A 17,542-nucleotide genomic window follows, 5' to 3' on the forward strand; every position below is an offset into this window, starting at 1 on the left:
GTGTTTTACAAATGGCTGTAGACACTCACTGTTGTACTTCTCTTCTGATCTACTCCACACATGTTGATGATTTGATGATCATAAAACCTAATTTTTAGTCCAGTTCTTTAGTAATTTGGCACACCTAATTTTCCTTTGTTATCTTTCCTTAAGGAGGAAGGGCTGATTGAAAGTCAGGAGGTCGTGTGACATCTTTGCAAGATTTTTCTTATTCTGCTTCTTAAGAACATGACTTTCAGATACTATTCATCTGCTATAGATAGTTTTCAAAGCCACCACTTCTATCTTCTACTTGTCTAGTGTGCCCACATTTGTTAAGGAGACACTGTACACCATGCTGAGCTTTTGGCTAATATCTGTTTAAAGCCCTGCGTCAGATTGGCGACCTGTCCAGGATGTACCCCGGTCTCGCCCTATGGTAGCTGGGACCGCGACCCTGATGAGGTCAAGTGGAAGAAAATGGATGGAGTTCTTTTATTTTTAGTTTTTAGTTTTCATTTTGTATTGATGCAGATTGATGCAACTACAGAAATGAGTCAAATGAAGTGTTTTTATGAAAAGCTGCTGGTGACAAATTGCCTAAAGATGCAATTCAAAACTGTTTTTTTACAGTTTTCTGTTATGTGTGGATACAACACTGGTTCATCCACTGTTGTATGCTCGAATGATTTATAGATTCGATTTATAAATTAGTGAACAACCAAGAGACAAAATAACAAAATACTCTGAAGACAGTCAGGAACACAGATTGGACTGAAAATGATTGAAAAAGCAAACAATGTCGAAAGAAAAACATCAGCAAGCCTGAAGAACTACAGCTCCTTTCATTACTTTCAACTTCTTTTAAAAGAAAGTCTGTCTGCTTGGAAGCGAAATATAATGAACGAGGGGAGATTTTGCACGGTATCCATATTGAAACTACAGCCAGGTTTTATATTTAAACAAATGTTTTGCCAATAACAAATGTTAAAAGCGTCAATTTCGTGACTTCAAGCTTGTCATCACACACAGCCAAAGAGGGAAAGCATAGCTGGGGAACACATTAGCCCAGGGAGACAAAGTAGAATTCCTGATGTAAAATGAAGTAATTACAGTTGGTTTATTTATGATGGCAGCTTATCCATCTCAGTCAATGTGTGCATTTATGTTTTTGCTACTGGGTTTTGTTATCTCTGTCTGTGGGCCTGATTGCAGTAACAAAGTTATGGCCATACTTTTATCATCAGTCTGATAAAATCGCTCATTTATTATACACTAACACTTAACACAGAGAGTGACCAGTGTTACAGTTTGTTGAACCAGCTGAATAAAGCCAACAATATCAACTTGTAGCTGCCTGCTAAAGCTTGTGTTTGGCTATGGAGACGGAATAAAAACTGTTGGGGGAAAAAAATGCATTTAAAGAGGTTACAAAGTCAAACTGAGCCCTGAGCACGAAAACAGAAGGAAGAGGAACGAGAAGAGGCCGACAAAACTGGAGAGTGAGGACGTCTGAGACGGTGCGGCAAAGACAGCTGAGCGGTGCGAGCGTGTGCTTTTATGATCGCTTACAATGACGGGGAGATTGAAATGGAGGAAGCGAGGAATTAATAAGAATGCGTTTAGCCTCTCGGCCGTACATTCGTCTGCGCTTCGGAGAGGAGAGCCGCTGAATTAAATTTCATCTCATGTCGGCGAGCAGAAGAGATACAGGGAGTGGATGGGCTGCCCTGGCAACAGCACCCTCACAAAGCTCTGCTCCGTGTCCCCCCCCCACAACCGTCTCAACATATCCTGTTCTCCATATTCACCTGTCACATCATCACCTCTTCCTCATATTTCCTTTCTTCTTTTGCATTTGCATTTTTATTTCTCTGATTTCCTGTCCTTTTCCTTCTCCTGCTTCCTCTACCTTGATTCTTCGAATTCACCCCTACTTTCTTTCACCAAATTTCCCATTTTTCTTTGTAACTCTTTTCTCATCTCTGCTTTTCTTTTCCCCCTTTTCCTCTCACTTCTGTCTAATCTTTCCCTTTTCTCTTCTCTCCTTTCTTAACCTCCTTTTATTCCATATTCTCTATTTTAACATCTTCTCTCCCTCCCTGCTTTTATCCCCTTGCTTTTCCGTCCTCTCCTCTCCACTTTCTTTTTTTTGCTCTTCGTTTCGTTTCCTTTCTTCTCTGCTGTTTTTCTTTGTTACCTCACCTTTCTTCCTTTCCTACTTCTATTATCCTTTCTCTTCAGTACTTTTCCTTTCCCTAATTTAATATCTTGTCCTTCCTCCTTTTCCTTGCTTCACATTTTCTTATTCCTTTACCTTCCTTTTCTTCCCTGCATTCTTTTGTCCTGTTTCTGTGATTTCTTTTAATCGTGTCTTTTTCCTTTTTCCATAAATGTCCTCTTCTTGCTCATTTCCCTTTTTTTCTTTCCCTGCCCCTAACCTTAATTTATTTGCTTTCCTTTTTCCTCCCTTTTATTTCCCTACTATCTTTACCTTTCCAACACTCCAGATCAGCACATGCGTTACCCACTAAGCCGACTTTAATATCTGAGACTATACACGAAGTAGATATCTCATATTGGAATGAAACTGCTGAATTTCAGAGTCAGTGGACAAGAAAATAAGATGACTTAGTTCTGATTCAATCTATTTGGAAACACTTTGCAAGCACATTATCTCCTCACTGCAGAAGATGAACAATGCCAGATAACGCGGATCCATTCGGCTGCACCTCACTCCGCTTGTTTCCCTCAGCACAGAAAACAAAGTGTTTTCTAGGCTTCTGCTTTTCACAGTGCGAACAGCGGCACTCCTCCATTAGTGTTTGCTGGGTTAAAGCAGGTCTGTAAATTAATGGAAACGCCTCCACATAATATTGTTGTTTATCTTACATCTCAGATAATGTAAATGGGGGGAGCTGCAGAGACCAGATATGCTGGAAAGCAGCAGCTCGTTCCGGGATTCTTTTAAATGCGTTGTTTTTTAGACATTTTTAGAATTTATCTCAGTGTTTCAGTGTTCCTGCTCCCTGTCAGCTGCTATAGTTCTGTTTAAATAATGGTTGTGTTGCCTCATGATCTGCCACGCAAACAGGGATTTGCGCAGCATTAACGTCTGATGTTTTCTTCCCACACTCTGCATTAGTTGTCCTTATTTACTTGCTATAGAGTGTGTGGATGCTGTCCCTGAAATACCTGTTTAATACTTTCCAGTTACACTGCTTGTTTTTGTCTTCATAAAGGAAACATGGAGGATAAATGAGCGCCAGTAAAGGAAGTGTCTTGCTGCCATGCATATGTACGTTCCTTCTTTCACTTGGACATCTGGCAAAGAGTTCTTGGACAATTGTTAAACCACAGTTCACTTAAAAGCCTGGATTGTAAAGAGTGTTGGAAATTGCCAGGCAGTGAGTAAAGTCGCCCATGTGGATAGCATTAAGGCTTACAGTTAGGCCTGTGGCTGCTTTGATTGACGGTTGTGCTGACACTGGCTACTGTAGCTGATAGCTGGCTGCTAAGCTTCACCTGTGGTAAAGCTGACCTTCAGACGCAGACCACCCAAGAAGTCTGTGCTCCATTTTTTGGGGTGAAATTCTAGTATTTTCTTAACCTGGACCAGACTTATACTGGTACCATTACATGATGAGCAAGTTAATCTGATAGACAGGCTAAAACATATAGTTACCTGCAAATTAGCTATTTTTTGTGTGTTGGAGCCTGGTTTTACTTCCAGTTGTGGCATTGATACTCAGTTATTAGAAAATAATAACATCCCACAGATCAGTTATGCCATCAACACATCCTTTCTTTCTTCTCATCTCTGTGTTATGTTCATGGTGCAGATGTAAATAAAGGTTCAGTTGCAGTACTCAGCTACTAGCTGAACTGAGCTACAAAAGAGGAGTGTGCATAAAAGGAATACGGTTTTTAAGTGGGTGGTAATTTCAAATGCAACTTTTCAAACAGCTCAACAAATCTCACCAAACACACAAACCATTTTTGCAGTTCCTCACAAAATCTGTCTGCTAGCTAATGTCAAGCTGACAGTGTTTCCCGGAGCGAGGAAAAAAAGCTCAGCGTGCAACACCCAGTAATGGAGAAAGATGTAAGAAAGACAAAGCAGGAGAGGGAGATGTCAGGATATTTTTAAAGGTAAGGACTGCTCTGCAAATGAAATTTTATGAAGTGGAAATTTGAATTTTAGAGTTTGTCAAGCAGATATTGGACAATGCACCACTACACCCCATCTGCCAGTCTAAAGTCTGAAGGTGATTGGAGGGTGAGGGTTTGTGTAGGCTGAGAGAGCTGAAATAGTATAAATGTGTGTATTTGTTTTTTTCTACATGAAAAGTCTGAGAAACCAGGGCTTCAGACATCATTTCAAACCCTGTGAACATAATCATTGCCACATTTGGATAAGATTGTTGACCTGAGGAGTTATCACCTAAAGCTAAAACTAGCTAGCATGGTCAACAACATGCATTCATAATTCCTTGTAAAATTTAACACTAAATTTAGTAATTAAACATTGTATTAAATACTGTTTTTTTTTTTTTTTTTTAAGGTAACCTTTTTATAATTTCTTTCTTAAAAAATTAGCTAGTACAAAATCATTCGAGAACCTTTGGAGAAATATGTAAACAGAAACGAGCTGATTAAATCATTAACTTTTTGCCTTCAGATTATTAAAAAACTTAATTACTTCAAAACCTGCTTAATAAAATATGAGTGATAAATGAATGAAATCAACCAACCGATATAAGACATGATTTAAAATTAAAAGCTCAGTGCAGGTTAACTGACAGATTAGTAAGATTAGATTAGTAATTTTATTTCAACATGTAAACAATATACAAGTACATTTAGAAAAGAAATAAGAGAGAAAAAAAAATACTATACAAATTACATACAAAAAAAACATTCTGATTAATTTACATGTTGAAAGGGAGTGGGAAGAAGTATACACTTATTTAATCCCACCCCTTTGCCATAAATTATCAGTGAATATTTAGTCAGCTTCCTTACTGATATAATTTGTAATAAAAATAGTGAACAGATTTCTGATATACTATATACTATAATATCACATCATGAATTTTTTGTTTGTTTGTTTGTTTTTAAATAGAGACATTCACTTAATTTAAATATTTTCCTTTTCTTTATAGATCGAGAAGATCATATTTTTATAACTCTTTTTGAACAGTTTTATGTTTGGACATTGCTTTAATTCCATATTCAGTTTGTTCCATAGTTTCACTCCATGAACAGAAACACAAAAGCCTTTTCTTGTAGTACGTACCTTCATTGTTTTGAAGTTACAGAAACCCCTTAAATTATAACTTCCTTCTTTCAAAAAAAACATACTCTGAATATTACCTGGCAGTTCTTTATTTTTTGCTTTGAATAGAATTTGTGCTGTTTGGAATTTCACTATATCGTCAATTTTCAATATTTCAGACTGCAAAAATAGTGAGTTTGTATGTTCCCTATAACCTGCATTGTGGATGATTCGAATTGCTTTTTTTTGAAGAGTAAAAAGTGAATGTAATGTGGTTTTATAGTTATTGCCCCAGACCTCTGCACAATAGCTTAAGTATGGTGAAACCAGTGAACAGTAGAGAATATGAAGTGATGTTCTGTCGAATACCTGTTTTGCCTTGTTTAGTACTGCAATGCTTCGTGATACTTTGGAATGAATATATCTTACGTGAGCTCTCCAGTTAAGTTTTTCATCTATTATTACCCCCAGAAATTTATTTTCACTGACTCTTTCAATATCAACACCATTTATTTGAATCTTTGCATTTGTATTTAAACTACTATTTCCAAATAACATCAGTTTAGATTTATTCAAATTTAATGATAATTTGTTTTTATCAAGCCAGAACTTCACTTTACTTATTTCATTAGTCATATCCTCCAATAAATTCTGCAGATCATCACCAGAGCAAAAAATGTTTGTATCGTCAGCAAAGAGAACCATTTTTAATACTTTGGACACTTTACAGATGTCGTTAATGTACAAGTTGAAGAATTTTGGACCCAAAACTGACCCTTGGGGTACACCACAAGCAATGTCCATACATAAGGAGCAACCACCATTTATTTTCACAAACTGTTTTCTGTCACTTAAATAACTCCGGACCCAATCTAAAACTACCCCTCTGACACCATAACGTTCCAGTTTTCTTATTAATATATCATGATCTATAGTGTCAAATGCCTTTGTCAAGTCTATGAATAACCCAGCCACATATTGCTTTTTGTCTATGGAATTTGTGATGTATTCTATTGAATCTAATAGTGCCGATGATGTTGATCTGCTTGATCTGAATCCGTACTGACTCTCAGTGAGTAGTTTATGTTTATCTATAAATAATGTTAGCTTAGCTCTGGTAACTGGTACAACTGGTTTTGGCCTCATAAAATTGAGTTTAGGATAGATTAAACAGTAATTAATTAATTTTGTATTAAGTACAGGATATCATTCTTCCCACGTAACCCAACTCATGTAAACACACTGAACCCACAATATATAAAAGCAAATACAAATTTAAACATGACAACTACTGACTCTTAGTAAGCCGTTGTTGTGCAAGTTCAATCACACACATATATAGGAACTCTGATGTCCTGGAAGTGAAGCACAATTACAACTTACACAGTTCATACATATCATATTGAGCCAGGAACAGCCTTACCTGTAAGATCTTGCACCTCTCCGAGTCACAGTTGATGTCTTCACAGGGATGAAACATGCCCAGTGTCACACAGTTCAGCAGGATCACCAGCATGGACGCTCGCTCGAACCATGTGCAGAACAGTAGTTAAGGAATATAACACAGAGAGATGACAGCAGCTTACAGTGACAATCGGCAGAAAAATGTGCATTTCTCAAGGCTTTCTCCAGTGACCTCATTATCCCAGCCTCATCTGACAAAGTGATGCATGTTTATCTCTTTATATCAAAAGCTGTTTCTGAAAGGAGAACAAGCCAAGAAGGAAAAATTGGGAAATAGGAAAGCTTGCTTGTAACTGTACAGAGTGGCAGTCACTGCTCTCATTTCTCTTAACCAAAGATCCGTTAGGAAGGCATGTTGGAAATTGTTCAGGGTGTTAGCGAGGGAGATGGATAGGCACTTTAGATGAGATCGTCTAAGGCGGAACAAAAGACGACAAAGGCAGATGCTGGAAGACTGGAAAGCTGACTAAAAGGAGGATGAAGTCTACAGTTAGTGAACGTGGCGACATCTTGATGCATAGCGTATGAATTTTATTGACTGTGGGGTCGAAGTGGGCAGACCTAATGTGGTTAGGCTAAATGCCAGCTAGAGCAATGTGACACCAATCAATGATGAGACTAAACACAGATTAGGGTAATACTGTTTCAATAAGTACACACACACACAACCACACCGCATTTTTACTGAATGCATGCAAACAAACACACACCACTCGTATTATAGATGGCACTACACCTGCAGGCAGCACCCTGCATCCAGTCTGGCTAACAATGTTAGACAGAAAGAAAACAGTTTGTCATATGTGTGTGTGTCCAAGTGTGAGCATTTCACACATGTGAATAGAAGGAGTGGTGTGTAAAAGTGTGCATGCAGGCCGTGAGGACAAATGACTTGTCTGTCTTTTATCGCATTAGTCGCCACTTGCTCGTTCATCCCACTGACCCATTATGAAGCTGGGTCAGCATGACCTGTCAACACAGAAAAGCAAGAGCAGGATGGATGAAAATGGTGAAACAGAGAATTTTAAACAACCCTCTGTTGTGCTAGTCCAAATAAGCCTCCGCTGGCTTGATTGCTTTACACGAAGTAGAAAAGAATCTCAAACGTCTCAGCTAAGCAGTCTTGAATTCGTTCTTCTGGGCTGTGGCTCAGGTGGTAGCTGAAGTTTGTTGGATCAATCCTGGGCTCCTACAGTCCATGTGCTCAGGGATCGTTGGTCACGGTACTGAACCCAAAGTTACCCCCCAATGCATCTGTTAGATGATGAGTACGTGTGTGGATGTTCCTGATTTCCTTTTTTTTGTCCTATGAAATAAGAAATCAGGAATTTGACTGCGTCCATTAATTGACACTAAGTATTACCTGTGCTACGCAGAAGCATTCAAGAATACAACAATCTTTGGTAGTTCCAAACAGTTCTTAACAGGAGTATTGATTGATGTAGGCTGGATATTTAAGTCTGTGTCCAAAGGAAGCCTCGGTAGCATCACTTGGATAATGATTGTTGCATCTGGAAGGCTGTGCCTGATTATGTCACACACTGGAGAATGCAGAGAAAGTTCTGAGTCCAAAGGGATGCAATTAAAAAGATCAGTCAGTACATGGAGCGGGATCATTAAGCAGGAAACAAAAGCTCAGCCACGAGGGCCTCTACTTTGAGAAGAGTGGCACTAAAAGTTTTAAAGAGTGCAAACTGGAATCGACACTATGGCAGCGCCAGCATGTCTTTGCAGTTAAGGAAGAAGAAGGCGGGGCTAATTAAAAATAATGAGCTCTACGGGCTTGTTTGTTTAAGCAACTGATATTAGCAGTCTTCACCAGCGCAAACCATTATCGCTAGGTTTCTCCATACATCCTCATAAAGCTCCTTCAAGCTCCACACAAAACTAGCTAGAAATTTTATTATCTCGTTGGCCAACAAATTACCATTATATATAAACGTTATGGAGAGAGGAGAATAGGAAAATGTTTTGTTGTACAGCAGGTTTAAATGTAAATTGCATTAGTAACCTACGAAGAAAAAATACCTGCAGTGGGCAAATGCTTTAGTGAAGCAAGTGACCAATTTCACCTGGTGACAGCCAGCAACCGCTCGCCAACCAGTTGTGTATTACACATCATGTCCCACAACTAGAGATTACCAGCGGTTGCAGACTGGTCTCTAGGGCCTGACGCCTAACTAATGACTGGAAAGAAAAAACAAACAAACAAAATGAGTGAACTAAATTTGAAACATGATTTAAAATTAGCATAAAAAACTAAACCTAGACTCACTTCTTAATATCTACTCAGGCCAACCAAGGCTTGATTGTTTTACTACTGGACTATTTCAAACTGCACTTCCTGGAAAGCATGTGCAGGGTTAGGAATCCCTGAACATCTCTGCAGGTTCTCCTGTGCTGTCAGGAAGCTTTTTATCAGCTAACTGTTTAATAAATAGTTATTTTATTTAATGGGTCCATTTTATCTGTGTTGCCCTTAACCATACACTAGCCCGCTAAATTTCAAGTCATCAAAACTTTGAGAAGCCCACGAATAAACAGAAACGAATCATTATAAGCTAATTTGTTAAAGTAGGGGTATCGAACTCAACACACTGATGAAACTTGGTTTTCCTTCCAGCTCAAATACAGGCAAATTTGGTCCTATTTGTGCAAAAATAATATAGCAAACTGATAATAAATTAATTTCCAAAAACCTTTGAAACAAAATAATAATGCTTCTGCATATGACAGGGAATGGTTAAAGATGCGTTTTTAAATATATCTATTAATAATGTGTGCTAATTAGCTTCTTCCAAATTTAGAAAACCAAACATTGCTTTTCCAGTACAAGTTTAATCTACACCTGTAGAATACGCTGCTGCCTGTGCTCTAATTAAATCAGAAGTTGTCCTCATTAAGGAAATGTGTATATACTAGATAGGTCAGCAAGAAAACATTCATAAAGGAAGCAAATGTACTCTGCCAAAGGACATAAAACAGGGAACTGTATGCACTTTGCATGAATCTATAGTACAGTACGAAGAAAGGCAGGTCTACATGCATCTCTGCAGAATCAATATGTGATAATCAACCTCTCCCTGGCCCTGCCCTTTTCCCTCTCAGCCTCCTACGCTTTCACCAGAAATGATCTCTTCTGCAATAATATGAAGATCTGTCAAATTAGTGAGTTCTGACAGGCCACTTATTTTTGAAGCTCTGTGAGCCATCTTCAGTTGGGATGTGAAGAGTATGATTTATATTAAACACTTACATGGTGTAAAAAACAGAAAATTTGAAAATTTACACATGAACCTTTGGAAGCAAGGAATAAGAACTAAGAGCAAGAACAACTAGCAATGCTTTTGTAGGCCCAGGCTGAAGATTAATACCCAGACAGATACCCAAGACCTTAGGCAATCTGATGTTCCCCTTTGCTGGTTGGTAGCTACACTAGCTACAAATCAATGGATGGATATTTTTATAGATCCTTAGTGGCTCACGCTATAGGTGGTTCAATGGAGACTTTATATTATCTGTTATTTAGCAAGGCTGCCATTTTGCTGCAGTTTTAAATCAATACAGAGGAAGGTTGAGGTTTGGAGAGTTAGAGCTGGTTACATAGTAAAACCCTTTAAACACCCTGTCTCAATCAAATAGCATTGTTCGTTCCAGTTGGTAGCAGCTTCGATTGTTCACCTTAAACAGTTATTTCCCCTGTTATGTTACCAAATTTCAGGGATTCACTGTCGATCTCTTTATGTGTATATGCCGATATGAAACCAACAAGCATAAATGGACATTTAAAAGAAGGTACTCGAAAAAACATGTATAATAATTAAAAAAAAACAAACAATGCAAGCTTGTATTTTGTGTTTTTATTAAACAACTTAGTTGGGGCTTCTGCAATGTTTAATGGTTCTCTTAACTAGTGAAAGGAGTCAGTGCCAGTAATAACCTGATTACAAAATAATTACCATCTGACTCTGTAGCTCAAATATACAGCATCTTTCAGCCTCTTTAGCAAGTAAATAAGTAGTTCTGCTAAGACACACTCTGTGCTACATGGTCTACAACTGTGTAACAGACAACCTTAGTTAGCATCCCCAATTAGCAGCTTTTCCTCTGGAGTTAGACAGGAAAAACAGGCTAGCTCCCACTGGCTAGTCTGCTGACTAAGCCTCTGGGGGCGTATAATGGATATTCATTGAAAGACACAGAACACCTGTTCTGTGAGTTTGTGTCTGAGTGTTTAGTGGTTTGTTTGTAGCTAGCCTTGGTCTGCTACAGCCAGCAGCTTTTGGTGTCTGACAGTAGCTAATGTTAGCAAGCGCTGAATAAATGCTTCAGGCACTGCTACTGCTAGCCTATATACGCTATATATTATAATTGCTTATTATCCTCTGATTACAACTTGCTCCAACAGAGTACACACTTAATTTTATAGACTATAAGTCAAATTGTCACTGTAAAATATATAGAAAAGTCTTTAAATGTATGTGCTTTGTCCTCCTTTAAAGGACAAAGGATTATAAATATAATAATTTTATAGTTAATAACAACTCAAAATTCAGGGAAACCTTTTGAAAGGTGAAGATGTAAAGGGCAGGTTTTACTGATGCATACAAAATATTGTTTACTAGAGGTCTTACAAGAGGATGAGGTGGATTTATAACAGGGAGGCATAAAGAAAAGGCAGAGGAAGGGGTTTATGTAGTGAGACAGAGACAAAGCAAAACATTAAATATGAATAATCTGACTAATGCAATCAATAACTCTTCCTCTTCTGCCCTTGTTCTCTTCCTCTGACTCTCCAGCTGCTGGGCTATAATTAAACAATAAGGGCAGAAAGTTTGCAATGTACTGCCTTTATTGTGAAACCACACACACACACACACACACACACCTTCATGGTGTCAGCATATAAACAAGCGGTGACACCCTGAGGGATGGATTCAATTAGAGGAAAGATACACGGGGATATGCTCTGTCAAAACTCTGAAAGCAAGGAGCACACATGCGCTACACCACAGGCACACACATGAAAACACACAACAACAGTTTTATGTGAGAGGCAACATAATCAAACTCATCAGCACCAAGTATTCTGCTCTCTTGGGTTCTTCGATGCCTTTCTTCTTTCTTACACATGCAAACACAGCGTGCATGCTCCCCCCTTTCCCTCTTTAGTTAAGTTCTTCTTGACTAGTGGAGAAAAAAAACAATATGCAAGCGTCGTGTCTTCCCCTGTCTCGCTACATCACTCAGCTGACTCTGTGCCCTAATAATCTCACGCAGAAATCAATGTATGTACATATGAACTTTACATCTGTGTGTGTATGTTAGCAGAAATAAGTTAGAAAAATTCAAAAAAAGAGCAAAGTTTGTTGCAAAAGAAAGAGAAGAAAAAGTTTCTACCCTTCTCATCAAGTTCTTTCCACCTGTTATTTCTTTCATGAGAGTAGGGAAATGAATCCTCAGCAGGATGAGATAAGGTGCACACATGCACTCTGAGAGCGATCGATATAGACGAGACTCTCTGAATAGATATTTTTCATTGTGTTTACTATAACTCACACAAGACGTGGTTCTGCATCCATCTCTGCCTTGCCCGTCTCCACACATACCGGTTGGCCTTGGCTCTTCGTATGTTCTCTCCAAATCTATATCTTTCACTCGGGGAATTCTTGGCACGATACTACAGTTGGGTGAAACAGCTATATAATAAAAGATGCATGTGCAAATACTGAACGTGCTATACCTTATCTTACACAACTTAAATATATTCAGACATAAAAGGAGGATTGAGATCACTCATGTTAATGTTTTCACATTAACTTTCCAGGTTTTCCAGACTGAAAAGGTAAAAAAAAGGCTTGGGTTTAATATATGCAATGTATGGACATAATTTTAGATAAAAGCTATGGAAAAAGCAGGACACAACACACACGGATCGATTGATAGATGATTTTAATAAATTTTAAGCTGCTTAAAGGTTAAAAATAATATGTGGAAGTTGATGTGTAGAGGCTAAAAGACTAAAAAGAATGCATGCAAATAAATCTGGTAGGCCACGGAGTCAAGCTTATCTGCCAATCCCAGCAGATCCACCGATCACAGTGTTAACAAACATTACCTTAAGAATCAGCAGATGCCTGTTAGCACGTTTCCTTTGGGCTGATAAGACCTTTACACGTCCTGCTTCTTCTGCAATGGCCTTTTTGTGGCTATTGATTCGTGGTCTTTGATCAATGAGCTTTGATCAGTGGTTGTTGATCAATGGTCATGAGAAGTTGCATATTAATGATCAAGGAACTGACTTCCCAGCCCATTGTTCATTCAGTGGTGCTAGTTTCAGTCATTGTGCAAATGTACTATTCATAAGATTGGGGAAACCTGCAGTCAGCTGAGACTGAAGAAGTCACTTGGATGAGTGACGAAATGTTTCTCCCACAGAAAACCTACGTCCAGATGAACAGAATCAACTTTTGGAGATGCCTGCGGTGTTCTCTGAGAGGCTTCTGATTTCTTCATGCATGTGCATGGTAGGACAAGGATGTGGACCACCCTGCACAAAACTTTTCATATATGTACATAGTTTGGGGAGACTGTAGCCAGAACAAAGCAATTCTGCCACACCTAAATGCCTTCAGATGGAATGGCAGTCCTATTTTGACTAAAGTGGTCGTGACTAGAAAAAAATGAGCCTAACAAATTTGCTGGTGTTGCAAAGACAGGAAGTCAAGTGTTTTGTTACAAACTGAACATAAAAGGCAAAAAGCAAGCAATTTGAGCAAAATTCATGAGAAATCGGAAAAAGAGAATACACTAACTAACACATCTAGCTAAACAATAAATTAAGAATCATGTTCCTTTCACTTCCTTATGTAATTTTAGCCTTGCCCTTTTCTTTATAAGATTATCACTATAATAGTACAACTCTCAGACAATACATATGTTAACAATAGGTTGCACCAATCTACCACCAATCACCAATACTCAATGGAAGCTAAAACAGCTTGAATATTGCTTACTTTGTACATTGCAGAACTGGGACGATTTGCTTGATGCAATCTAGTGAAATTCAGGCTTCACAACTCTCCATTATGCTCATGAAAGGAATTCAGATCAAAGTCAAGAGTGGCTCTGAAAGAGGATGTGAAAAGCCACGTCGCCTTGATTAAAACTCACTCTTCCCTGAAGTTCAAGTACGGCAAAGGCCAAGCCCGACATCAGCAAGGTGTTAGGCACAGGAAGCAGCTGAGAGACGGAGCGGGAGCTGGGCCAATGCAGTGACATTCAGCTGAACATGTGCGTTTGTTCCTTCATTAAAAGGTTCCAGCGAAGTGCAAGAAAAGGCAGTCGGGATGGAAACAGCAGGAGAAAGTAGAAAGGAAAGGAAGCAGATAAGGTAGGTGAACAAGAGAAACGGGGCTAAAGAAAGGGAAAGGAGCCAGGTGAGAAAAGAAAGCCAGATACTGCTTTGAAATAAGGCTCGATTTATTCTGTACTTGGAAGAGGAGGAATAACAGAGTTGAAGGAGATGATAAGAAATGGGGAGTCTACCATCTAGATTTGTGGACTGTTATCCACCCATCCCTGACATGCATATCTTTATGTCAAGTACAAGAGGATATTCAGAGCCATGAGGAAATAATACCACAGGACTGAAGGATGCAATTATTATTACTGACATGACCACTATCATGAAACAGAGGCAAATTAATCAACTCTTATATGTCGCGGATCCCTGAAGGCGAACATGAGGTCTTGGACTCTTATTAATGTGAATCTAAATGCTACAAAGACAGAACAAACCAGCGGCTGGGCAAAAACAAATTAACTTCCTGGGAACCCCAAACCTGATCGTGTCAGTGATGGGTCCCCCCCCCCCTTTACAACAGGACTCCTGTTCTGAAACCTCAATTGAGGATTTATGTCAGATTTTAACAACTTCAAACATACGAACTCATGAACTCTACAAATCTAAAAGTTTAAATTCAGCCAGACTTAGTTGGAACGAGGTGAGGAAATAGAAACTTTTCATGTCTGACAGGAAATCACCAGGGAGATGATTATAAAATGGCCGCTGTGAAGAGAAATGCTGACATTAAAATCGCTCTCTCCTTCCTTGGTTTTGCTTAACTTCAGTGGCCTCGCTATATTACGAAACCATTTTCGCCTTTACCAATCATGACAACCAGCCTTGTTTTTGTCTTTGCCTCCTCGGGGTTGCAATGCCTTTTCTTCCAAGAGTAAACTTTACAAAGCCGGCACATGTGAATGTGCACAAAGCAGGAAGGAAGGTATCTAAGCATGAAAAGTGAGGTTCATCTGTGTTCAGAGACAGCCGCTGCTACTGCCTCACCTTTTCTGCTCGTCTCCCATCAATCCCCCTTTCTCCAAATGCGTCAAAGCTTCTTTTTCTTTCTCTGTGATCACTTTTTCCCCCTTTCCTGTCTGCACTCCCTTACCCCAGCTTTTTTCAGGGAGGAGACTGACAAAAATAAAACCTTTTTTTGGAAAAAAGAGTGCTGAACATGTCAGAATAAAAAAAGAGAGAACTGAAAGTGAAAGGATGTTCATGAAATATTGAGGGTGACTGCTGCAGCCCTTTGTAATTCACAATCCATCTCCGTCATTGTGCATAAATATGTGCATGCATGCTCACGGATATGCATGCATTTATACATCTTTATTTATTTGTCTTCCTTTGCAAGATCCTCATGAAAAATGCCACTTTGTGAGAAAAATCGATGACAGTTCTTTGGCTGTTTTCCTGTTCCACATCTGAGCACGGGAATGTTAATGTAGTGGTGTATCTACAAAAGCCTTTGTCTTATATGAAAATCTGAGATTATAGTTTCCTTAACCCCTTAGCAGTCCTACAAATTTTGCCTAAAAGGGTTGCTAAGGGGTTACAGAAGGAATCTAGAAGTGGTGGTCCAGTAGTACACTGCACAGCATCTAAGACAAGCAGCTAAACAGGACAGGTGCTTTAGAGAGAAGTCTTGGATTTGCCATTTGTATTTTTAATGTTTAGAAAAGATTAGGCAGAACAACGTCGTGTTAAAAGTTGGAGAAAATTCATGGTCATGAATAAAAATTACCCACAGTTATTGATCTGTAGAGGCAGAGATGATCAAAGATCCAGATTTTGGACAATAATAATGATTGCTGGCTTCTTTGAAGTTTCAACAATTTCAACTACAAGTTTAGCATTAGCACCTTAGGATGTATTCCAAGATAGTAGTTTTTGCTGCCTGGAAAGGGTAGTTAAAAATTCCATGTTAAGCATAAGTTATAAGCTAAGACATGATTCATCAAACTGTGAAATGCCTGAATAAAACAATATCTTGAAACATTGGAACAGCTGTTTTCAACTTAGCCTCCATCTTAGAAAAAACAGGCAGCTAGTCTCTAAGAAATAAAAGAAGTGTCCACAGAAAAAACAAAGAAGATTTGGTTCTATCCATCCATTCGCCTCCGCTTGTCAGGGTCACGGGGGGCGCTGGAGCCTATCCCAGCTGTCTTAGGGCGAGAGGCGGGGTACACCCTGGATACTTCGCCAGTCTGTTTATGTGTTAGTCCCCGGCTAACACATAAACAGAGAAAACCATTCACAACTATGGGCAATTGTTTCCAATTAACCTATCCCCATTAACCGCATGTCTTTGGACTGTGGGAGGAAGCTGGAGTACACGGAGAACGCACATAAACGCCACACAGAAAGAACTCAGGACCTTCTTGCTGTGAGGCAACAGTGCTAACCACCGTGCCGCCACAGATTTGTTTTTAAAAGCTAACCAAATAAGGGCTGTAGAGTTAAGAGGTTTGTAGAAAGGACGGGTAAATTTTGCAGCTTTATTTGCTTAACTTATGAGTAGAAATTATACCAGAGGGTCATCTATATCACTGGCACCTGGGTGTTTTCACCATAGTGATCAACTTCGATGTCTGATTCAAAACACCACCATACTTTAAACCTCCACCTCCTCCACCTGTCCACCATGAACCATTCCAAATCGAGCCCTTCATTCGAGAGTGCTATTTGGATAATAGCATTATGTCAAAGCTTTTGATGTACCACAGTGGTGCACAAGTTTTCCTTTGGCAGTGTGTGTAATGCATGGGATTCTGGCAAGTGAGCACAGGTCTGTCACTCCTAACTCCACTCTTTTTGAGCCCCTATCACTACACTTCCGATATCCTAATGGAAAGCCTGTTATTGGGGGCTGGCATCAGAGAAGAACAGTCATAGAGGACTTTCCGGAATGACAATATATTCTACTTTCATTCTGAATTGTTTTCAGGCTGTCAGCGCTGCCCTTTGAAGAGGTTGTGGTCATCTGAAATACTTCCACGAGATCGGGTTACAGGTGGGGAAAGTTAATTAACAACCTGTCTCAGTGATGAGTAACTGCAATCATTTGACGCTGCAGGTTAGTGCAGGTTGCTTTTAATGAATGCATTTTGTAAATTTGTCAGTTTTGCTGAACTGTTCCAATGTCTCCAAAACCCAGAAAGACAAAAAGTTAGACAAAACAAATCAAACGAGGTCATAAAATACTTTGCTCTGCTGCATGCTGTCAACATGTTTTTCTGAGTTATTAGTTAAAATGAGCACTGTGCTCATAAATGTGTTGCTTCGGGCATGACTCCTAGCGAAAGGCTAATGTGTTAAAGAGTAGCGTCCCGGCTCACAGTGTGGAAAATCCTGCTTGTGGAAAATCCTGCTAGTGTAACACTGCGGATCCCAACCGCTTGCTGACAAGCTTTATCAGTAGCCTGAGTCAGGAGGTTAAGAGAAATAGGAGCATATTGTTGCACTGGCTGTAT

The 17,542-nt window shown here is 39.2% G+C and overlaps 1 protein-coding gene across 14 annotated transcripts in view; it reads right to left on the reverse strand.

Moving 5' to 3' along the window:
* cacna1g (calcium channel, voltage-dependent, T type, alpha 1G subunit) overlaps positions 1-17,542 on the reverse strand; it is a 309,568-nt gene that overhangs the window by 199,095 nt on the left and 92,931 nt on the right. For all 14 annotated transcript variants that reach the window (XM_040036706.1, XM_040036709.1, XM_040036705.1 and 11 more), the window contains exon 3: positions 6,681-6,792. In XM_040036706.1, the coding sequence (XP_039892640.1) occupies positions 6,681-6,792 (112 nt within the window). The remainder of the gene's footprint in view (positions 1-6,680; positions 6,793-17,542) is intronic.

Source organism: Simochromis diagramma, unplaced genomic scaffold, assembly GCF_900408965.1.
Source record: "Simochromis diagramma unplaced genomic scaffold, fSimDia1.1 OVJJ01000371.1, whole genome shotgun sequence".
NCBI lineage: Eukaryota > Metazoa > Chordata > Actinopteri > Cichliformes > Cichlidae > Simochromis > Simochromis diagramma.